Below are 19461 nucleotides of genomic sequence, written 5' to 3'. Positions count from 1 at the left end.
AGCCCAGGCCTTGAGACTGTCCAGGGGAGCTTTGTCTGCTCTCCCAGCCATTTATTTATTCCATCATTTGTATTGCTCTATACTTCAGGTTCTAGTCTATTCCTACTTTCTTTTGTTGCTTACCTTGGTTAAGTCATGAGGATCAAGGCCAACCTGGGCTACATAACAAGACCCTGTATCAAAAAGGCAAAAGGAGTCATCAGAAGGGTGAGATATCTCGGTGCATAAGGGTGTGTGTGCCCAAGCTTGAAGCCTTGAGCTCCATCTGTAGGTCACAGGTGCTAGAGGGAGAGAACTGAGTGAGGTTTTTCTCTGACATTTACATGTGTACACAAATGTACATACACACAACATAAAGAAATGGTTTTCGAAGATTCCTTAAAGTCTTTATGTGAGTTGATAGCTAATCCATTTCTTTTAATGGATGACAGTCCATTGTCTAGATATATCACTTTTTAAAAATTCATTCACTTACTGAGGAATATCTTGATTGCTTCTAGGTTTTTATTTTTTGCAGTTGTAAAAAAGGTGCTGTAAATATCTGAGTGCAGTTTCCTTTTCTTTGGGGGTGGGGGGAGGAGGAAAGCGGAGGGGGAAAGGGAAGGGTTTATTTCAGTCACACTTCCGTATAACAGTTTATCATCAAAAACAGCTCGGGCAGGAACTCAAATAGGGAAGGAATCTGGAGGAAGGAGCTGGTGCAGACTCCATTGAGTACAGGCTTACTCAGCTTGCTCAGTCTGCTTTCTTATAATGAACCCAGGACCCGTGTCCCAGCGGTGGCACCACCCACAATGGGCTGGATCTTCCTCCTCCTATGGATCACTAATAACTAGTTCAGAAAATGCCATACAGACCCACTTACAGTTCTGTCATTTTAAAAAAAAGAATACAATAAAATATAATGAGATAAAACAAAAGCTAACACATTAAAATTGGACAAAACAAATAAACAAAAAAAGGAGAAAAGAACCCAAGAGAAGGCCTAAGAAATCATGGCCCACTCACTCATTCACACACTCATTCACACACTCATTCACACACTCAGGAGTCGCATAAAAACACTATACTGGAAGCCATAATATACACAAGGGATCTGGTGCAGACCCTGTGAGAGCTACGTAGTCTGTGAGTTCATATGGGATTTGAGCATGTTGCTTTACAGGCCCTTGTGCTCCCAGTGTCCTCCATTCCCTCTGGCTCTTATACTCTTTCTACTTCCTCTTCTGTGGGTACTCTGAGCTCTGAGGGGGATGGATTGGATGGAGACATCCCATCTAGGAGGAGTGTTCTAAGGTCTCCCACTCTCTGTGTAATGTCTGGCTGTGGGTCTCTGTGTTTGTTCCCATCTGCTGCAGGAGGAAGCTTCTCTGATGATGGCTGAAAAGGGCACAGATCTATGAGTATAACAGAATGTCATTAGGAGTCATCGCTATGTCATATTTGTTTAACCAGTAGTATTTGACTTTACCCTACACACCTAGGCTATCTAGTCTCAGGTTCTTGCTCACCCAAATAGTGTCAGTATGGTTTGTATCTTGTAGGGTAGGTCTTATGTCAAATCAGATTTCGGTTGATTACCAATGTATGATGTAATGATTGTATTGCATTGGTCCCTGTCGTTATGTCCCCCTTTTCATTTCTAATTTTGTTCATTTGGATCTTCTCTTTCTGCCTTCTAGTTCATTTTGATAAGGGTTTGTCAATCTTATTTATTTTCTCAAATAACCAACTCTCTGTTTCAGTGTCTTCTTGGTACTTGGTTGGTTTGTTTTATTGATTTCAGCCCTGAGTTTGATTGTTTTATGCTGTTTAGGCATTTTGGGTGTACTTATGTCTTTCAGTTCTAGAGCTTTCAGGTGTGCTGTTCCTTCGCTGGTATTTGATATCTCCAGGTTCTAATGCAGGCACTCAGTGCTGTGAACTTTCCTCGTAGCTCGCACTGCTTTCACTGTGGCTGCTCTCACAAGTTGGGCTTTGTTGTCTGTTCCTTTTCATTCGGTTCCAGAAACTCTCTCTTCCTTTCTGTTTTGACCCATTTCTCACTCACTAGAGTCACTCAGTTTTCATGAGTTTATAAGCTTTCTCTTGTTGATATCCAGCTTTAATCCATGGTGTTCAGATAAGATGCACGGTATTATTTCAGTTTTCTTGTAGCTATTGGGACTTGCTTTGTGCCTCAGCATGTGGTCAGTTTGGGATACATTTTCAAAAGGTGCTGAGAAGATGCTATACTCTTTGAGTTTGGGCAAACTATTCTGTAAATATCCTTTAGGCCCATTTGGCTTACCACATCACTTATCTCCAACAATTATCTGTTTAGGTTTTGTCTGGATGATCTGCTGTTGGTGAGAGTGGAGTATTAAAGCCTTCCACCTTCAGTATGTGAGGGCCAGTATGTGATTTAAGCTGGAGAAGTGTTTCTTCCAAGAACTTGGGTGCCCTTGCATTTGTGGCATAGATGTGAAGAACTACAGAATCCTCCTGGTAGATTTTTCCATTGGTAGGAATTAGTGTCCTAGGAAACTATATCTTCTGATTAGTTTTGGGTCTGTTTTGCTGGATACTAAAATGGCTACACCAGCTTGCTTCTTAGGTCCCTTTGCTTAGACTGTCCTTTTTTTTTCCCATTAATTTTAACCCTAAGGTGATGTCTGTCCTTGATATTGTGGTGTGGTTTTAGTCTTTGTTTTTTTATTGGGAGAATTGAGAGTACTGATATTGAGAGAGATCAGTGACCAATAACCATTGATGCCTGTTATTTTGTTGTTCTCTCTCTCTCTCTCTCTCTCTCTCTCTCTCTCTCTCTCTCTCCTTGTCTCTCTCCCTTTCTCTCTGTGTGTGTGTTTTGAAAATATTTTCTTTGACCTGGGATTTTTCTTCCTGTATTCCTATTGTTCTTAGTTTTGGTCTTTTCATAGTGTCCCAGATTTCTTGGATGTTTCATGCCAGGATTTTTTGTTTGTTTGTTTGTTTTATGTTTTCTTTGACTTCACGCGTGTCACAGAGCCTCAGATTCTCTCTTCCATCTCTTGTATTCTGTTTGTGAAACTTGACTCGGTGCTTCCTGTCACAGTTCCTAAATTTTTTCCTTCCAGATTTCCCTTGGTTTTGGTTTCCTTTATTAATTCTATATTGACTTTCGGGTCTTGAATAGTTTTATTCATTTCCTTCCACTGTTTGTGTTTTCATAGATTTCTTTAAGGGATCTCTTTGTTTCCTATTTAGGGACTTCTACCATGTTCAAAAATGCTGTTTTACGGGGTCTTTTTCTTTCTTGTGTTTTTAGGTATGTTAGAACACTCAGGGCCTACTGTGGGAGGGTTGCTGAACTCTAGAGGAGACATATTGTCATGACTGTTATTGATTGTGTTTTTATGCTGGCATGTAGGCATCTGGGTATGGGAAGATTGTAATTCTAGGTCTTTGGTGGGTGTTTTGTTCCTTGGTTTCTGTTTCCTCTCTGGTTCTTAGGAGAGTGTTGTCTGCCTGTTGCCTGTGGGAAAATCTGGGGTAAAATGTGTTTCTGGGCATTGCTTCCTGAGACTTAGGAGTGGGGTTAGGCTTGTGGTGGTGGAGGGCTTGTGGTGGTGGAGGGTCTGTACAAGGAGGAAAGTAGGGTGTTCCAGCAGGATCTGCTTAGTCCCCTGGGAATGGGGGTAGAGAGTGAGGAGATTTCACAGCAAAAAGTCTGCTTCAGCGCTGGGGATGTGGGAGAACTGAAGCTCTTCAGTTTGCCTGCCTGCCTGCCTTCCTGTTTGGAGTAGCTCCTGGTTTCGTAGGGAGTGCTTGCTGGAGTTGAAGGCTGGGACAAAGCAATAAGTTGGGGGAATAAAGTTTGGAAGTGAAGATCTGTGTTATCCTCTGGAGATGGGTGTAGGATGGATGGGAAAGGAGGCTGCAGAGCTGGAAATGAGACTGGGGGATTAATTTGGAGGAGCAGAGGGAGAGAGGAAGCTCTAATTAGCTACCTGATTACCAGCCCAGCCTGGCCTGTGGCTTCTCAGAGAGTGCCTGCTAGAGCTGGGGAGGGGTGGGGGTTGGGAATGTCAAATAGAAGATTTGGGGGAGGGAGGGAGGGAAGATCTGTGGGATCTACCGTGAGATTAGGTGGGAAGAGACTGCTGCAGGTGTTCTCTTGTTGATGTGGGAATGAGACTAGGTTTGGAGAATCAAGGGAGGGGAGTTAGGTCTGGATTTAGATCCTGCTTCTCTGGCTGGAGTAGCCTGTGGGCTAACTGGGAGTGCCTGCTGGAGATTGGGGCCTTATCACAGCCCCAATCTCCAGCAATTGGGGAGGGAGGTCAGGAGAGGAAGATCTGAGGCATCCCCAGTGTTGGAGCAGGGGTGGGGGTGGGGTTCTTCAGGTGCTCTGTTACAAGCTGCACGTGGGACTGAGAGATTGGATTTGGAAATCCAGAATGAGAGGTGAAGTCTGCAGTCGGCCTACATGCTTCCTCCGCTGGGCGATTTCTCACTGCTGAAGTTTTCCTTATAGGTTTTTACTCTTTTATTGTCTTGTTAATGATTACAGCACACTTTTATAATGATTTTTATGCATTTTAAAAAACTCTAATTCTACCATTTCACTCATCCTTTCCCCTCTCCAATCCCTCCCACGAACTTATCAACTCTCAAATTCATGGCCCCTTTCTATACTTTTATATATTCTTGTTCCACCCCCCCTCTCTCTCTGTCTCTCTCTGTCTCTCTCTCTCTGCTGACCCCTTGGGATTGGCTAACCCTTTCCAGGGTATTTCTCTGGGGGAAGATCATATCCCCCGCTTTCAGCATTTCCTTAATGCCCATAATTCTTTGTTAGGATTGAGTCTTAAGGGCTCTTTGTGCTGTGAATCCCACCCCTTTATTAGATCTATGCTTTTCTTTTTTTTTTTAAAAGATTTATTTATTATATGTAAGTACACTGTAGCTTTTCAAGCTCATGGCTTGGCTTTTTATTCTCTTAGCGGTAGTTTTTGAACTGGAGAAATTGAAAACGTTTTAATTGTCATAGATCAAACCGAAGCCTTGTGTGTATTAGACCAACATTCTACCCTTACACTACACCCCCAGGCTGCATATTTCAATGTAATCATTTTTATTGTTTGTTTGTATTACTTATCTCATGTATCATAACTAACCTAAATGAAAGATGTAAAACTTCCAGGAGCTAACATAGAAGAAATCCTACCATGGCCAAGGATTACTGATACTTTTTAACCTATAATCTGAATGGTATTATCTAGTTTGAGTTAATGTCTGTGCCATCTCTTTTTCCTTGAGTCAGTGCTGTTGCCCAGGCTGATCCTAACAGGATAAATGTGTCCCGTGCCTTCTTCAGGCTACCTGGGTAATCAAGCACAGCTGGATGTGGTTAATGTGTGCCCAGGCTTTGCAGTCCTTGAAAACAGTCTTTGCTGCGTCCATTGAATTAGTTCTCTGTTTTCATCATAGATTGGGGTCATCATATTCATGAGTCTTTTGGGCTCTGTATCCTGTTCCCTTGATCTGCTGCATCATTCCTTTTGTCGATACCATTCTGTGTTTTCTGAGTTTGATCCCTTGTAATGCCCAAAACAAAAAAATCACCTTGTTTTGATTATCTATAACTTTACAGTAAATGTTAAAACTGGTTTGTGTGAGTCCTCCAACTTGGTTTATCTCCAGTACTGTGTTGGTTGACTGTTCTACTTGTTTTTCTTTTCCACATGAGCTTTGAAGTCAGGTTATAGTGGCAACAGAATCATTTGCTTGGTATTTTTACTGTTTTCTTTATTTTGAGTTAGGGTCTCTCTACATAGTTCACTCGGGCCTTGAACCTGTGGCTTCAGTCCTTAAATACTAAGATTTCAAGTGTGAGACACCATGCCTGGCTTCCCTGTTTTTTCTAATAGACACTTTAAACTTAATGATATGAATTTCCCTCTAACACTACTTTAGAAACAGGGTGTGTGTGAGTGAGTGTGTATTTGCAGTTCTTGGGACAGAACAACAGGATCTCATACATGCTAGGTAATCACTCTGCTGCTGAAGTTGAATCTACTTTTAAAATGTATTTACTACTTATTTGGTGTTGGGGACTAAAGCCATGGTCTCATACCTGCAGATCAATCAATTCTACGGTCCCAGCATCTTTTCTTTATTTTGAGACAGAGTCTTTCTAAGTAACTCAGGCTGACATTTAATATAACTCACTGTATGTAAACCTCAAACTTGTGATCCTCCTGCCTCAGCCTCCTGAGTAGCTGGGATTCAGATGTGCATGCCTACTACCTCCAATAATATTGATATGTTATTTTTCATTTCATATAGGTACCTCTGTGTGTGTGTGTAATATTGAGAGTTGGTCTCATATAGCTCAGATTGCATTGAACTTGCATTGAACTCCTTATCCTTCCATCTCCCAAGTGCAAGGTTTACAGGCCTGTACCACCATACCTGGCTTACTTGCAAAAAAAAGATTAAATTTATTTGGAGAGCTTTTAATCCATAGTTTAGATGAAAGTGTGATGTATAATTTCCAGGGATGAGGGAGTGGAGCTCAGCTCTTCTTCTGTTGCTGTTTTATAGTTTAATTTCATTGTGTTGGGATTTATGGCAAAGTAACTAGGCATTGAGATGTGTTTACTATTCAGGATAAGTAGGCATCACAGGGGTCAAATTCCTATTGTGCCTTTGTTTCTTTCCCTTCTTAATTCTTCGTTTGCCTACATCTAACTCCTTTAGAAATGGTGTGTCTTGCAAATCTTTCAACTGTAATTTACTCTTAGGATACCAGAGCCCTGTTGGAGTGGTGCTTAAGCAATTGGATTAATTCTTAGTGTTTTACTGGGACTGTATCTTGTGACTATGAACTTCACAAGTTCTCCAAGTGATACTTCACACCTCTCTCCACCCTTTAGAATTCACAATCTACTTCCTTGAAGCCCTGGCCCTGCTGAGTATGTATTTCCCCCCAGGTTAAACTGGAAGGCTGGCTGGGGGATGGAATGGCAGGAATGCCCTTCCCTCCAACCAGGAATAAGGTTCAGGCAAAGTACTTTCCCTCGGAGCATATTTGTCTGTTGTGTAGAAATCTCTGGGCATATTTCACAAGGACTACTTATCTCTCCCCTAGTCAAGGTCAGCAGATCTTTCTAGGATCTTCACTGTGAGAACTTGGGAAAGATTCTGGCAGTAGAGCTTTGGTGTGGGACTGGAGACCATGGGTTTCTCAGATTGATGCTAGTCCACAGCTCCAGCAGTTCATTCGCATTGCCATTTGAGCATAGCTACCTTTTGTTATTCTTCTTATGGCTCTAACTCGCTTTATTCCAGGTAAGCAGATCTTGGCTGGGAGTCTTTGGATAAACTATCTCTTCAGACTTCAGTGTGACAGTTTCTTCTGTAGCCTCAGTTCTCTGACGGGTCCAGTTAAAAAAAATGACTTTTTTGTATTATCTAGCCTTTTCTATTCTAAGGATAACAGTAAGAGTTTCTAAACTGTTTACTTGGGAAAACTGAATTTGGAAGTTCTGTATTTACTGTTATTTTTGATTAAATTTAGTTTTGGAGTTTTTGAGACTAGGTCTCATTCTATGGCCCAGATTAGACCAGGCTGCCTTTGAACTCATGGCTTACTCTCTGGGGTACTCCTAGCTGATTTTTTTCTGTCCAAGGGATTGAGGCTCAGAACTTTTGCATGCTACCATTTGGATTACCCCCACTCCAGCCTCCTATTTATTTAGAAACAGTGAATCATCCTGTAGTGATCCTTTGATAGTACTGAAATTTGTGAGATTATTGTCTACATTACTTTGTTCAATTGATGTTAAATGGTAAAGGAGAAGAGTATTGTAGTGCTTCAGGGGCATGGACTGTATGGTACCGGGGGCAGAGATCATAGCTATCATCAGTAGGTTCTCAAAATGTATCTGGTAACCACGTTACCATGTACCTGGAGCTCTGGTTAATCATATGCCAAACATGCTGGATTCTAGTGAAGGACTAGGTTGTTCTAATCTTCATTAATGAGCTTTTCTTTTCCAAGGATTGGTAGTGCCAGTTTATAACCTTGCCAGAAGAGTTCTTTCAAGTAACTATACTGTTTTGAATTCCTCAAAGTTAAGGTCCTCTCAAATAAATGTCTCTCAGTATAGTATGAGTGACCAAATAAAAGCATGGCTAAAATATTACCCAAAGCTCTAAGGCATCCAAAAATATAATTGTAAGAGGCAGAGGCAGTAGACAACTCCAAGGAAACAGTGTATTTTGGGCACAGCAGGGCAGCTGCAATATGAACTCACAGTGGTTGTGATAGCATACATAAGTCCCATGCAAGCCCAAGTCAGAGCAAATCTCAGCATGGGGCTGAAATCCCAGCCCAGCTGCAGGGCTGTCCTCACCTGTTACCTGCTAGAAGATGGCGAGAGAGTTTTAGTAGATTCCACACACTCAAGAATATTGAACAGCATAAGGGAAGCTGTGTGTGTGTGTGTGTGTGTGTGTGTGTGTGTGTGTGTGTGTATGTGTGTATGTTGAGGGGGGATCGGAGGGAAGAAAGGGAAAGAAAAAATGGTGCAAGTATATCATCATGTTTAAAAACAAAAAAAAAATATTTTAAAAGGATACAAAGTTGGGTGGGTACATCTTATAAGAGTTGTGGGGGGTTAATGTGATTTTAAAAATCTAAGAAATTTCAAGAACAAATTTTGTGTTGTGTTGGATGTGTATTATAAAAATAATATGAATATCTTCTTTGCTGTAGTGCTGACAGATCTGTAAAATCCACCAATATTAAGGCAGTTGTATGCAGCTAATGCAGTGTGGAGCTACAATTATAAGTTATACTTTCTCCCTGTTGGTTGATATGTCCCTCCACCAGAAAGAGTTCCTCATTTACAAAGCCACCTTCCTGTTAAGGCTATCCTTCTAGTGGTCACAAGAAATTGTCTCTGGCTCTGTCTCTAAATACTCCAGTGCTCTGCCTCCTGGAACATGCTTCTGCTCTTTGCACTCACTCTGTAGACCAGGCTGGCCTCGAACTCAGAAATCCGCTTGCCTCTGCCTCCCAAGTGCTGGGATTAAAGGTGTGCACCACCAGTGCCTGGCTCTTCTTCTTCTTTTAAAATTATTCCTATGGACTCTGGAAAAGTAGCTCAGTGTTGGGTAGAACACTTGCCTAGTGTGTGCAAGGCCATGGGTTTCAGTCCTAGCACATAAAACACTGAAATTCACATAGTATCTAGTCAGTGTCATGCAGAAGTCCCCCTCTTCTTCCTACTCCAGATATAACTCACAGTCTGGATCTAGTTATGCCATAGACTGACCGTCTCTGACTCTTTCAAGCTCTTTCTCTCTGATTTTTGAGGGTCTTAAGATGAAATCTGTGCTAATCCTCCTGCCTCAGCCTCCCAAGGCTAGGATTATGGGCATGCATCATCATGTCAAACTCTTTTTCTTATCCCCACCCTCCCTCCCCGAAATGTCTCAAAGCACGTCAGTCCCACGGGACTGGACCAATCATTGATCCCAGGTTTGTAGTACTCTAGTCAGCACTGCAGTGAGGAACATGTATACTGCTGTGTCCAAACAGAGCTGGCTTTAAGAGGAATTCTCAGATCAGTTATATATGTGACTTTTGGGGTCATGTTTTGTTTGCCTACGCTTTGTTTTTGAGATAGGGCCTCTTGTAGTCCAGGCTGGTATGGAACTTGCTATGTAGCTGAGTCTGGCCTTGAATGCCTTCCTTATCCTCCTGTTTCTTCCTCTTAAACACTAGGATGACAAGACCATGCCAATATGAGCAGTATTTTTGGTTTGGTTGGTTTTGTACTATTAGAGATTGGATCCTGGGCCTTGTATATCTACTAGCTTAAGAGCTCTAACAGTGACCTAGAGCTCCAGCTATGAGGTTTAGTACTCATTTTCTATACATGAGACCACATTCTTCTTGTGAATTTAGGGAGAGTCTCCTGGTTGGTATTCTCTTATTGGCAATCTCTGTCACTATGCCTTTTGCTGTTGCTGTGTTTTGAATATTGATAGGGAAAACCCAGTATATACTTAGATATAAGTTACTAGGCAGAGTCAGGCTACCCAGATGCGTTCTTAGCACTGTGGTTTGTAGTGTGTATTTCAGGGCTGTTTTTCCCTATCCATTACATTACAAATCCTTAGGTCAGCATCATAAATGTGTAACTTTGGGAATGAAGGAGGAAAGAAACACAGGGTACTGTCTGTCTGGAACAGGCCTAGTAAAGCAGGCTTGTAATGACAAACAGCCGAGGAAACTGGCTGGAATAGTGCAAGCTCAAGAATGCTGTGACCCCAGACAGCCTAGTGAGATGCAGCCTCAAAATAACCAAAAGTGGGACTCACTGATAGAATACCATGTGTGATGATGCTATAGGTTATCAGCTAAGCTCCTTTATTGCCAGTTCTGCATTTGTTTGTGTGGCATCCCAGCTAGTAGAAGCATGAGGAGAGAAATCCTCATGTTGTTTGTCCTAACATTGGCTAGTAGCACCCTGGCTCTACTGTTAGTGAAACCGTGTTGGATCAGGAACGTCCAGACTCAAACAGATGCTGGGAGCAGGACATAGAGATGGAAACCCTAACAAATGTCCACAGCTTCGAGGCAGAGGGGTATATGTAGTGGAGACAATGGATGAGGGTAGAAAGAAGTACCAGAATTTATATCCCTGCTCATCTTCAAGATTCCCCTGTTCTTTTCTGTTATGCTTTACATTCTCATTTTCGTCTCCTAATCCTCAAAGATCCCTTTAATGGCATGTATATGGAATGTGTTGCAAGTCTATTATCTAGTTCTCTCATAACTCTTTCTATCGTCTGACTCTCTTTAGAGTTACAGTCAAGAGTTTTGTCTTCCCTGTCTTTCCCATGTCTTACCTGCCAGTTATTAAGCTGTGCTGTGACTAAAGCCCAGCTGAAGATTCCTGAGTGAAGTGAGTACAGGGGTGTGATACTCAGATCAAAACAGGACACTGCTCAGTTGATTGCTTGTTGGATCCTGTACTGGTGTGCTGTCTAGGTATATTTGTCGATGCCAACTGCTGGACTGTGGGAAAGCTCAGGCCTTTTCAAGGGATGTAAAAGGCACTCTTTGGGAAAGAGGTTATCGAGAGATACGATAGTATTTTAGTATTTAACCACCTGAAGATCATTTATAGATGTGCAGCAACAGAACAGTAGAATTGCCCAAAGTCCATGGAAGTATTTCAGAGTCTCATATATTCAGCAGTATTCTTCAGGGTTTAGAGGTGAGGCCCAGTTGGCTGACATGTGCTTTTTGGCCACTGCATTTGGTAAGTGGGAAACCAAAATAGAAAGCAAGACACACTGCCAATGAAAAAGTACCACAAATGTTGACTAATTATTAGAGCCTTGCCTAGACTGTGCTCTTAAGCATGTAGATGAAGAGGTGTGTGAGCCTGTATGTTATGGGGTGATCACCAGTGGAAGAACCAGGGGAAGACTGGAACAGGGGAAATAGGCATGGGAGTGAGAAGTGACCCATAATGGGTTCCTCATTCCTATTGTCAAATGGGTTCCCCTTAAATGACCACAGCATGAGTGTCTCATGCTAGGCATCTTGCTGCATTTATATTCATACATGGAGTTGTGTTGCCTATAACATAGCCCCATAAACCCAAAACACGGCTTTAAAAATAACTAGTTTATGGACAGCAACCCAGTCCATTTCTTTAAATATTTATTTGATAGAGTAACAAGTGATGTTACTTAAAACAATTCTTCAAGGTCTACACAGGAGGTTTTTTTTTTCTCCTTTCTTGTGTTTTTGTTAGTGTTTAACTGGTTCATTTAATCAGTTACTATTCAGCCCCCTAGGTAAATTTCTACTGGTTTGTTGCTTGGGGATTGGAATAAACATTATTCCCCAATCAGAATTTATAGTCTTGCATGTAAGGGATTTTCTAGTTTTAAGCAAGGCGATTTTGTTGGGAGGGGAAGCCTGGAAAAGGCCTTCTATAGTACAAAGTGGGTTCAGTGATTTCATTTGTATGCCGCCTTTTTAAGGTAGTGTGTTTGTAAGGACCATTGCTGAGTCTTCAGACATAAATATAACTTATTGAGAGGCCAGTCCAAATTTCACTCCCCCTTTTCTGACTGGCTTACTGTATGCTTTCTCTAGAGTTGGGCAATGCAAATCAGTCTTTGAGGGAATTTTTCTTTTTGTCATTTAACTGGATTTTAATGTAAATCATTTTCCTTTTAGAACAGCAAATTACTTTGTACATGCACCATTCACCATGCTATCAAAGCTTGAGACAATTTTTACTGTTTCTCACTTATTTGAGGCAAAAATCTAGACTCACTTTTCTGCCCTGATTTGGAATGTAGCCTTTATTAATTTTGCTCTGCTTTCTTTTCACTGCATGGATACATTAGATGAACTCATAACACAGAGTTTTTAAAATGGCACTTGCATTTTGTTGCATCAATCACACCTTGCTAGTTGCTCCTCCTGCCCCTTTGACCAGCAAGTTTTATGAGTTTCCTTGGTGTAGTTGAGAAGTCAGCTTGCAGCGGGCCATGCGCAGGAGCTTCGGTTATTTGTCAGATCAGGTGCAAAGAGTTAGTGAAAGCTCAGAGGAGCAGCACCATTGCCGTCTTCTTCACACATCTTAGATATGTTATCCTTACCATTCTAACCCTTATGGTGGATATTTTTAAATCCCTTGTCCGCACTTGTTCTAAATGTTCTTTGAAAGGTCATCATCGCTCAAAGTTTTCAAAACATCACAGTAGGAATCACAACTTTGAAGCTACCAAACGATCCGGCTAGATCTGTGTTGTGGAAAGATAACTCTGCTTGGCTCTAAATATTTACTTTATTATGTTTTTAATCATATGATACATCAAAAACTGGTAAGCATTTGGTGTTATTTCCCAGACTTTCAATTGATCTACACTGAGCATTCTTTATGGTGAACATATGGTTACAGATTACAAATCTGGCAGAGAAGGGAATAGAGGCAAGAAAAGAATTTTTAAAGACTCAGCTTGTCAACTGAACCTGGTGACTCATTTCTTAATCTAAATTGTAATTAAACCTCATTTTAGCTCAAAAGCTACACCATGCCTCCTAAACCTCTAGTACTCAAAAAAAAAGGCTGGGCAGTGGTGGCACACGTCTTTAATCCCAGCACTTGGGAGACAGAGGTAGGAGGATTTCTGAATTGAAGGTCAGCCTGGTCTACAGACTGAGTTCCAGGACAGCCAAGGCTACACAGAGAAACCCTGTCTCGGAAAACCAAAAAAAAAAAAAAAAAAAAAAAAAAAAAAGAGCTTTACTTGGGATAGAAAAGCTTCCTAGTATAAAAGTGTTGTTTACACCTTTGTTAAAGCTGTGAACATCATGAGAAATTGTCAAATTAATGTTGTTAACATGGAGCCTACCTATGCAAACTACACTGATATATAAACTACTTAAGTGCCCAAACATGTTATCTTTGCTAACCTGGCTGCTGTGTTCTATGTCTGCTGAAATGTGAAATTCTTTAAAAACATATGTCCTGCTTGATAATATAGGTGGCTATCAGTGGTCTTCAGATACTATAATTAAAATTGTGATTAATAAGGATTAATTTGTAGGAGGCCTTTGAGTGTGGGAATATAATTTTCTTTTAATCTGACAAAATAAGCATTCAGTTGTGTATGAGAATCGCCCTGGGCTTACAAACAACTCTTGCTTTTTGCAGTGTTTTAACTCATTGCCACGTAAATGTAGTTTCCACCCCGTTTGAATTCTGTTCATTAATGATCTGTTAGTTCATCAAGATATAATTATGATGAACTAAATGAGTATAATCCTCATGTAGTGCCTTGCACTTCATAAAATGGTGTTGCATTAACATTTCAGGATGCACTGGGCCGAAAGAACCAACCGGATTAATAACATTTCAAAGCTCTACATGTAGGGTCTGATTATTGGAGCACACTGTAACTGGGTCAATGTTAAATGGTGGCTGTCCCGCTGATTCACTTAGGGAGTTAAGAGATGACAGTTTTATTCTTCTTTACTGGACTGGCCTTACTGCACAATTAATTAAGACCTGCTTAAAAATAGCCTTCTGGATAGGGCCAGAGATGGAAAAGCCTTTACAATAATGGAACCTTAGGAGTGAATTTACTATCAGGGCTGCAGTAGCTGTTCAGCCAGGTTGGATTAATGATTACAGAGCATGCTGCTTTCTTTTTACAAAGAGCACTCCTTTCCCCCTTCTCTACCCTCCTATCTACTTGTCTCCCTGCCTTCCTTCCCAGCTTCCTGTCCCTCTCCCATCTTCCTCTGTTCCGGCCTTCCTCCTTCCCCTTCTTTCTTCCTCCCTCCCTTCCTCCTTCCCTCCCTCCCTCTCCCTCTTTCTTTCCAAGACCTCACCATGTAACTTGGGCTGTCTTCAAGTTTGCAGCAATCCTTCTGCCTCAGCCTCCTGAGTTACCAGAGTTACGGTTCTGTGTTGCTATCCCTGGCATTATTTTTAGTAGCAAGGATTGAATCCAAGGCCTGCCAGGCAAGTGCTCTACCAACTAGTTTATAGCCACAGCCCTCTCTATCTTCTTGGTTGTACTCTAGGGTTTCCAAGTGGTTGGGTGCTAGTCAAGAACTGACTTTGGGGCTGGAGATGTCAGTCGTTTGGTAGAATGCCTAACATGCATGAAGCCCTAGATTTAATCTCCAGTACAACATAAAATTGGGTGTGGTGGCATATGTCTGTAACACCAGCACTCTATAATTTCAGTACTCAGGAAGTAGAAGCAGGAAGATTAGAAATTCAAGGTCATTCTTAGCTATATAGGAAGCTTGAGGGCTAGCCTGTACCATATGAAAGCCTATATTTTTTGTTAAAAAATGGTTTTTGTGGTAATTTGATATGCAACTTAGTTTTATTGCATTTTTCTTTTTAAAAGTGTTGCACTGGGGATCTAACTCAGGGCCTTGGGCATGCCAAACGTGCTACCTCAGAGCTACATGTCTAGCCCCCAAAGACCCCCAAAGAACTCTTTGTATTTGTGTGTGTGTATACATGCGTGAGCATGCATACACACACATACACAAGAAGCGGAGAACAGAAGAAAGATCTCAAGTGCCATCCATCCTGTTTTCCTCTTTGCCGTTTGCTTGGCCCCCTTTGAGACTAGGCTTTACTTAGCATGAAGCTCCTCTCAGCTAGGCTGGCTGGACAGTAGCTCCTGTGATGCCCTTGCTGCTGCGGGCCCCATTCAGCTCTACGGGAGGGAATGCTGAGGATTTACTTCTCAGGTCCTCATGCGCCCCGGGGGGGGGGGGGGGGGCATGCACTCTACCCACTGAGCTACCTCCCCTAGCCCAAAACAATGATAGTTTTGAAACAGAGGCTTGCTATGTTGTCCAAGCTGACCCAGAATCTGAGGCTCACGTCACCACTCTCATAAAGGAATTGAGACTTCAGGTATGTTCCGGGTCACATGCTTTTACAGTTTTTTTCTTTAATTATAGTGTGTACATATGAAAGGACACACAACACATATGTGTATTTTTTAATATACAATACATACATGCGTGCTTTAAAGAGTAATTGAAGATGGTCACTTGTTACCATATCTGGAAAACTGACCAGCGTTTCAGAGGCCTTCCTTTTGCTGCATATTCTTCACAGACTGCAGTTTTGTCTGGTAGATCCTATCTTTATGTCATTTTCTTCCTTTTGGTTGCATTGCAGTGATTCATATCCTAAAATTTAGGCTTGCCTGCCATTAGGTTCAGGAGTAGAGCCATGCTGTTATGAGCTCTTTTATGTCTGGAATCTTTCAGCGTTATGTTTGTGAGATTTAAATTAATTTTTATATTATTTTATTTTATTTTTATTTTTATTTTTTTTAGACAAGGTCTTTCTATTTCACCCAGGCCACTTGTAAACCTGCTAGCCTCCTAAGTGCTAGAATTACAGACATATGCCACCAAGCTCACACTAGTGGTTTATTTAAAATGTAGTAATTTAAAAATCGTAGTAATTCTAAAGTTTCTGGATGTTTCTACTTTGATGTCTGGTTCTTTCTGCTAAATGGGGTATGAAGTATAAAACTTGCCTGAGCTGACAAAGCCTCCCCCTACCCATTTGATGGCATTTGTTTAGATGAGACTACATCTTTAAGGCTTCTGTGCTAGGTTAAAAAATCTTCCTTTCTCCAAGGCCGGTCCAAGGGTCTGGTCATGTGATCTCATCGGTGACATCATACTCTGACCAACCGGGAGCACTGGTGGCTCTTTAGGTGGCGTTTGTTGCTGTTAAAAGCCGAGAAAGCAGCAAGTGCCCTTCTAAAGCTCCCCAGAGCGGGCGTCCTGTAAAAGCACCTCAACCTAAATGAGCAAATGCGGGCTGCCAAGGTTGTTTCTTCCTTGAGGCAGAAAAAAAGAAAACTGTGAACGAAGGTAAGCAGACTGAGCCAGCCCAGGCTGAAGCATGCTCCGGGAGCAGGGGATCTGGAGAATTGCAAGCAGTCTGTAGTAGGATTCTAATCACTGCCTGCCCGCGCGTTACGGCCTGATAATTGCCTCTCTAGCAGGAGACAGACGACAAAGGAGGATGCCGTGGTGCTCATGTTACCTATGATGTAATAGGATTCTCTTTTTCCTGCCAGGACGCTGTTGCAGAGCTTCATTTTGCCTCAAAGCTGGGGGTGGTGGAGGAGCTCGTTTGGTATATATTGTAACCTTAGATAGCTATCTGATGCTTCTTAAAATCTTTCACAGAATCCTGTCCCCCCACCCCCAACCCCTTTCCGGAAAGGAGAACTCTGAAACTAGAAATTCAATGGAAGCATTAACCTGCTTTGAAGGAGTCAGTTTCTGGTTGTTTGCTGTCCTGCGTTCATGTCAGCATTTTAAGTTGAGGATGGAAACAGCTTCATTCAGCTCTCTCCTTCCCACACACATTCTTCTCTTTCTGCCCCTTTTTTCCCTCCAAGCTCTTGAGCGTAGCAGCTTGCTTCTTTATCAGCATGCCACGGACAGGGTAGGCTGGGCTGGGTGGTGATTCAGCAGACATCCATTTTACAGCCAGGTAGAAGTGAAGATAGGAAAAGGACTTTGGTTTGAGGTTTTAAGATTAACTTGCTCACCTCCTCCAAGCCACTCCAGTGACTCACCCACCCGCAGATGATTAGGACTTGCTGAGTTTTTCCTTTCAAACCTCCGAATTGCTTGTAAAAAGTGTGCTGAATTAGGCAGTCAGCAGACTTCCAGTTGGTAAAACAGGTTCCATTTATGTTGTTCATTTAAACTTCTGCCATGAATGTGCCGCTAGCTGCGTTGGGCAGGGAGGTGACAGAGAAAGAGTCAGCTGAGGCCAACTTGGGCCTTTGCTGAAGAGAGGTTGATTAGCGAATAGTCTGGAGGAAGCCTTTGTCCCTGCCAGATTGGTGTAGCAAATGAGAGATTTGGCTGTGTGGGTTGAATGATGGAATTACTCTGCAGTCTCCCTGAGTGCATTTATATAGATTCCTCAATGCTGTTTTTTACATTTCTAGTTTACTAGCAAAATATTGTTCCATCAGATGATGTTGCCAAAATATTTTAACAAGTTTATAAGCAATACTTACCATGTGTCAGTACAACTGCTTAGTTTTAAATATTCCCTCATCCTTGCCATTTGTTGAATGCATTTTGGATCATCTGATGTTTACTATCACATATGTGCTAAGGCAGTGTGGGGAGCAAGAGATGGTGACGCATTTTTATAACACCAGTTACTCAGGAGGCTGAGATAGGGCAATCACTAGTTGTAGCTATGTCTGGGTAATGTAGTGAGATTTGACTCAAAGGGGAAAGGAAGACATTGTAGGAAGGCTATGATAAATTCAATAGAGAGAAACTAATGAAGATCTGCTAGTCTAGAAAAGGAAGATGAAACATATCCACACCTAAGTAGCTGTAATAAAAAAAAACTAAATACCAAGCAGACTAAAAACCATGCTTAGTGAGTGAGCGAACTCGGATGTTGCTTAGTTCAAGGATCAAGGAAGGACAGTTCATTGCTAAGCCAAGCATTGTTGTCTAAATCTCTACTTGTAAATATTTAACTTTCGGACATACTGTGAAAAAGTCTCTACCAGCCCATTATATTGGAGATCAAAGCATTCTATCTACTGAAGGAAAATTTGTACATTCCAATCAGCTTAACTCTTGAAGAGGCCAGCATTCTTTCTTTCAAGTCTCCAACTGGGTAAAAAACTACCTCATAGGATTAAGTTACTGCCCTACGAACTATAAGATGGTTCTTGATGTGATACATTTGCAAAGCCTTAGAGCCTTTCATCTCCTTTCCATAAACTGAAATACCTAAACTGCTCCAAGCTCCTTCCTGTCTTCTGTTCTGTAGATACTTTTCCCACTACACACCAGCTTCTGTCATTTCTTTCTTTATACTATTACTGTCCTGGGTCCCTGTCCATTCATAGTGTCCTTAGTTTCTCCTTATTTGAGCCTCGATCACAGAAACCTGTGAATGTGATGGATATCTCAGTAGGTGATCGCATTGCACCATAACCGTAATCATCAGATAGTTTACGGGGACATTAAAAATGTTGGCTGTCCAGTGTACTAATATCTGTTTGCTCTTCAATACAGGGAACAAGTCATACAATGGTGGTGGAATAGGCTCTTCAAATAGAGTCATGGACTTCTTGGAGGAGCCAATCCCTGGTGTAGGGACCTATGATGATTTCAACACAATTGATTGGGTGAGAGAGAAATCTCGAGACCGAGATAGGCACCGAGAGGTAAGGCAATGATGGTGTGTGAGCAACTGTTTAGAAACATGGGGGATGGGCGTTAAAGAACTAAATTTGTTATAGACTTTCCTTTTCTCAGCCTCAGAGCTGATGGAATCTGACTTGTATTGGCAACATAGGGTTTCTTTCTTTTCTTTCTTTCTTTTTCTTTTAATTTCTCATCTTTTTTGAGATAAGTCTTACTCTGAAGTTTAGGCTGACATGAAACTCACTTATGTAGCACACACTAACTCCTGGATACTCTTGCCTCCCCAGTGTTTGATTAACAGAAAAGAGCCACCTTACCTGACTTCATTTTGTAAGATGTTTCTGTTTTTAATCCTTGGTTTGAAAAGTTATGCCTAGTGATTTCTCTTCCTGTAGAAGGTTGTTGAAAGGGACAGTCATGGTCTGGAAATGCAGAACATGCCTCTGCATAGGTGAAAAGGAATGCCCAAGGCCTCTTCTCCCATCTCTTAACGCACTAACGTCTCTAAAACCAAGCAAAGTAAATGGGCCTCCTTCAACGGTCTAAATAACCAAATTACCTAACCCTACACTGTACTGAAGATACGGGTTCACCTCTGTATGATTATAGCTCTTGTAAAACCATAAAACCAAAGTAAAATTAAGCACTCAGTACCAACAAAAACCACAAGACTGATCAAAGTAGCAGCCAAGATGTTA

The 19461-nt window shown here is 41.6% G+C and overlaps 1 protein-coding gene across 8 annotated transcripts in view; it reads left to right on the top strand.

Annotated features, from left to right (window-relative positions):
• The window catches only part of Clcn5 (chloride channel, voltage-sensitive 5), a 165549-nt gene that overhangs the window by 114392 nt on the left and 31696 nt on the right, over positions 1-19461 (top strand). For 7 of the 8 annotated variants that reach the window (XM_006527562.4, XM_011247445.3, XM_011247442.2 and 4 more), the window contains one exon: positions 18632-18783. In XM_006527562.4, coding sequence (XP_006527625.1) covers positions 18632-18783 — 152 coding nt within the window. Of the gene's footprint in view, positions 1-16252; positions 16436-18631; positions 18784-19461 lie in introns of those variants that run through there. The other variant, NM_016691.4, reaches the window with a different exon arrangement.

Source organism: Mus musculus, chromosome X (genome assembly GCF_000001635.26).
Source record: "Mus musculus strain C57BL/6J chromosome X, GRCm38.p6 C57BL/6J".
NCBI lineage: Eukaryota > Metazoa > Chordata > Mammalia > Rodentia > Muridae > Mus > Mus musculus.
Note: the sequence above shows the minus strand (reverse complement) of the source record. Positions and strands in the feature narration are given on the sequence as shown.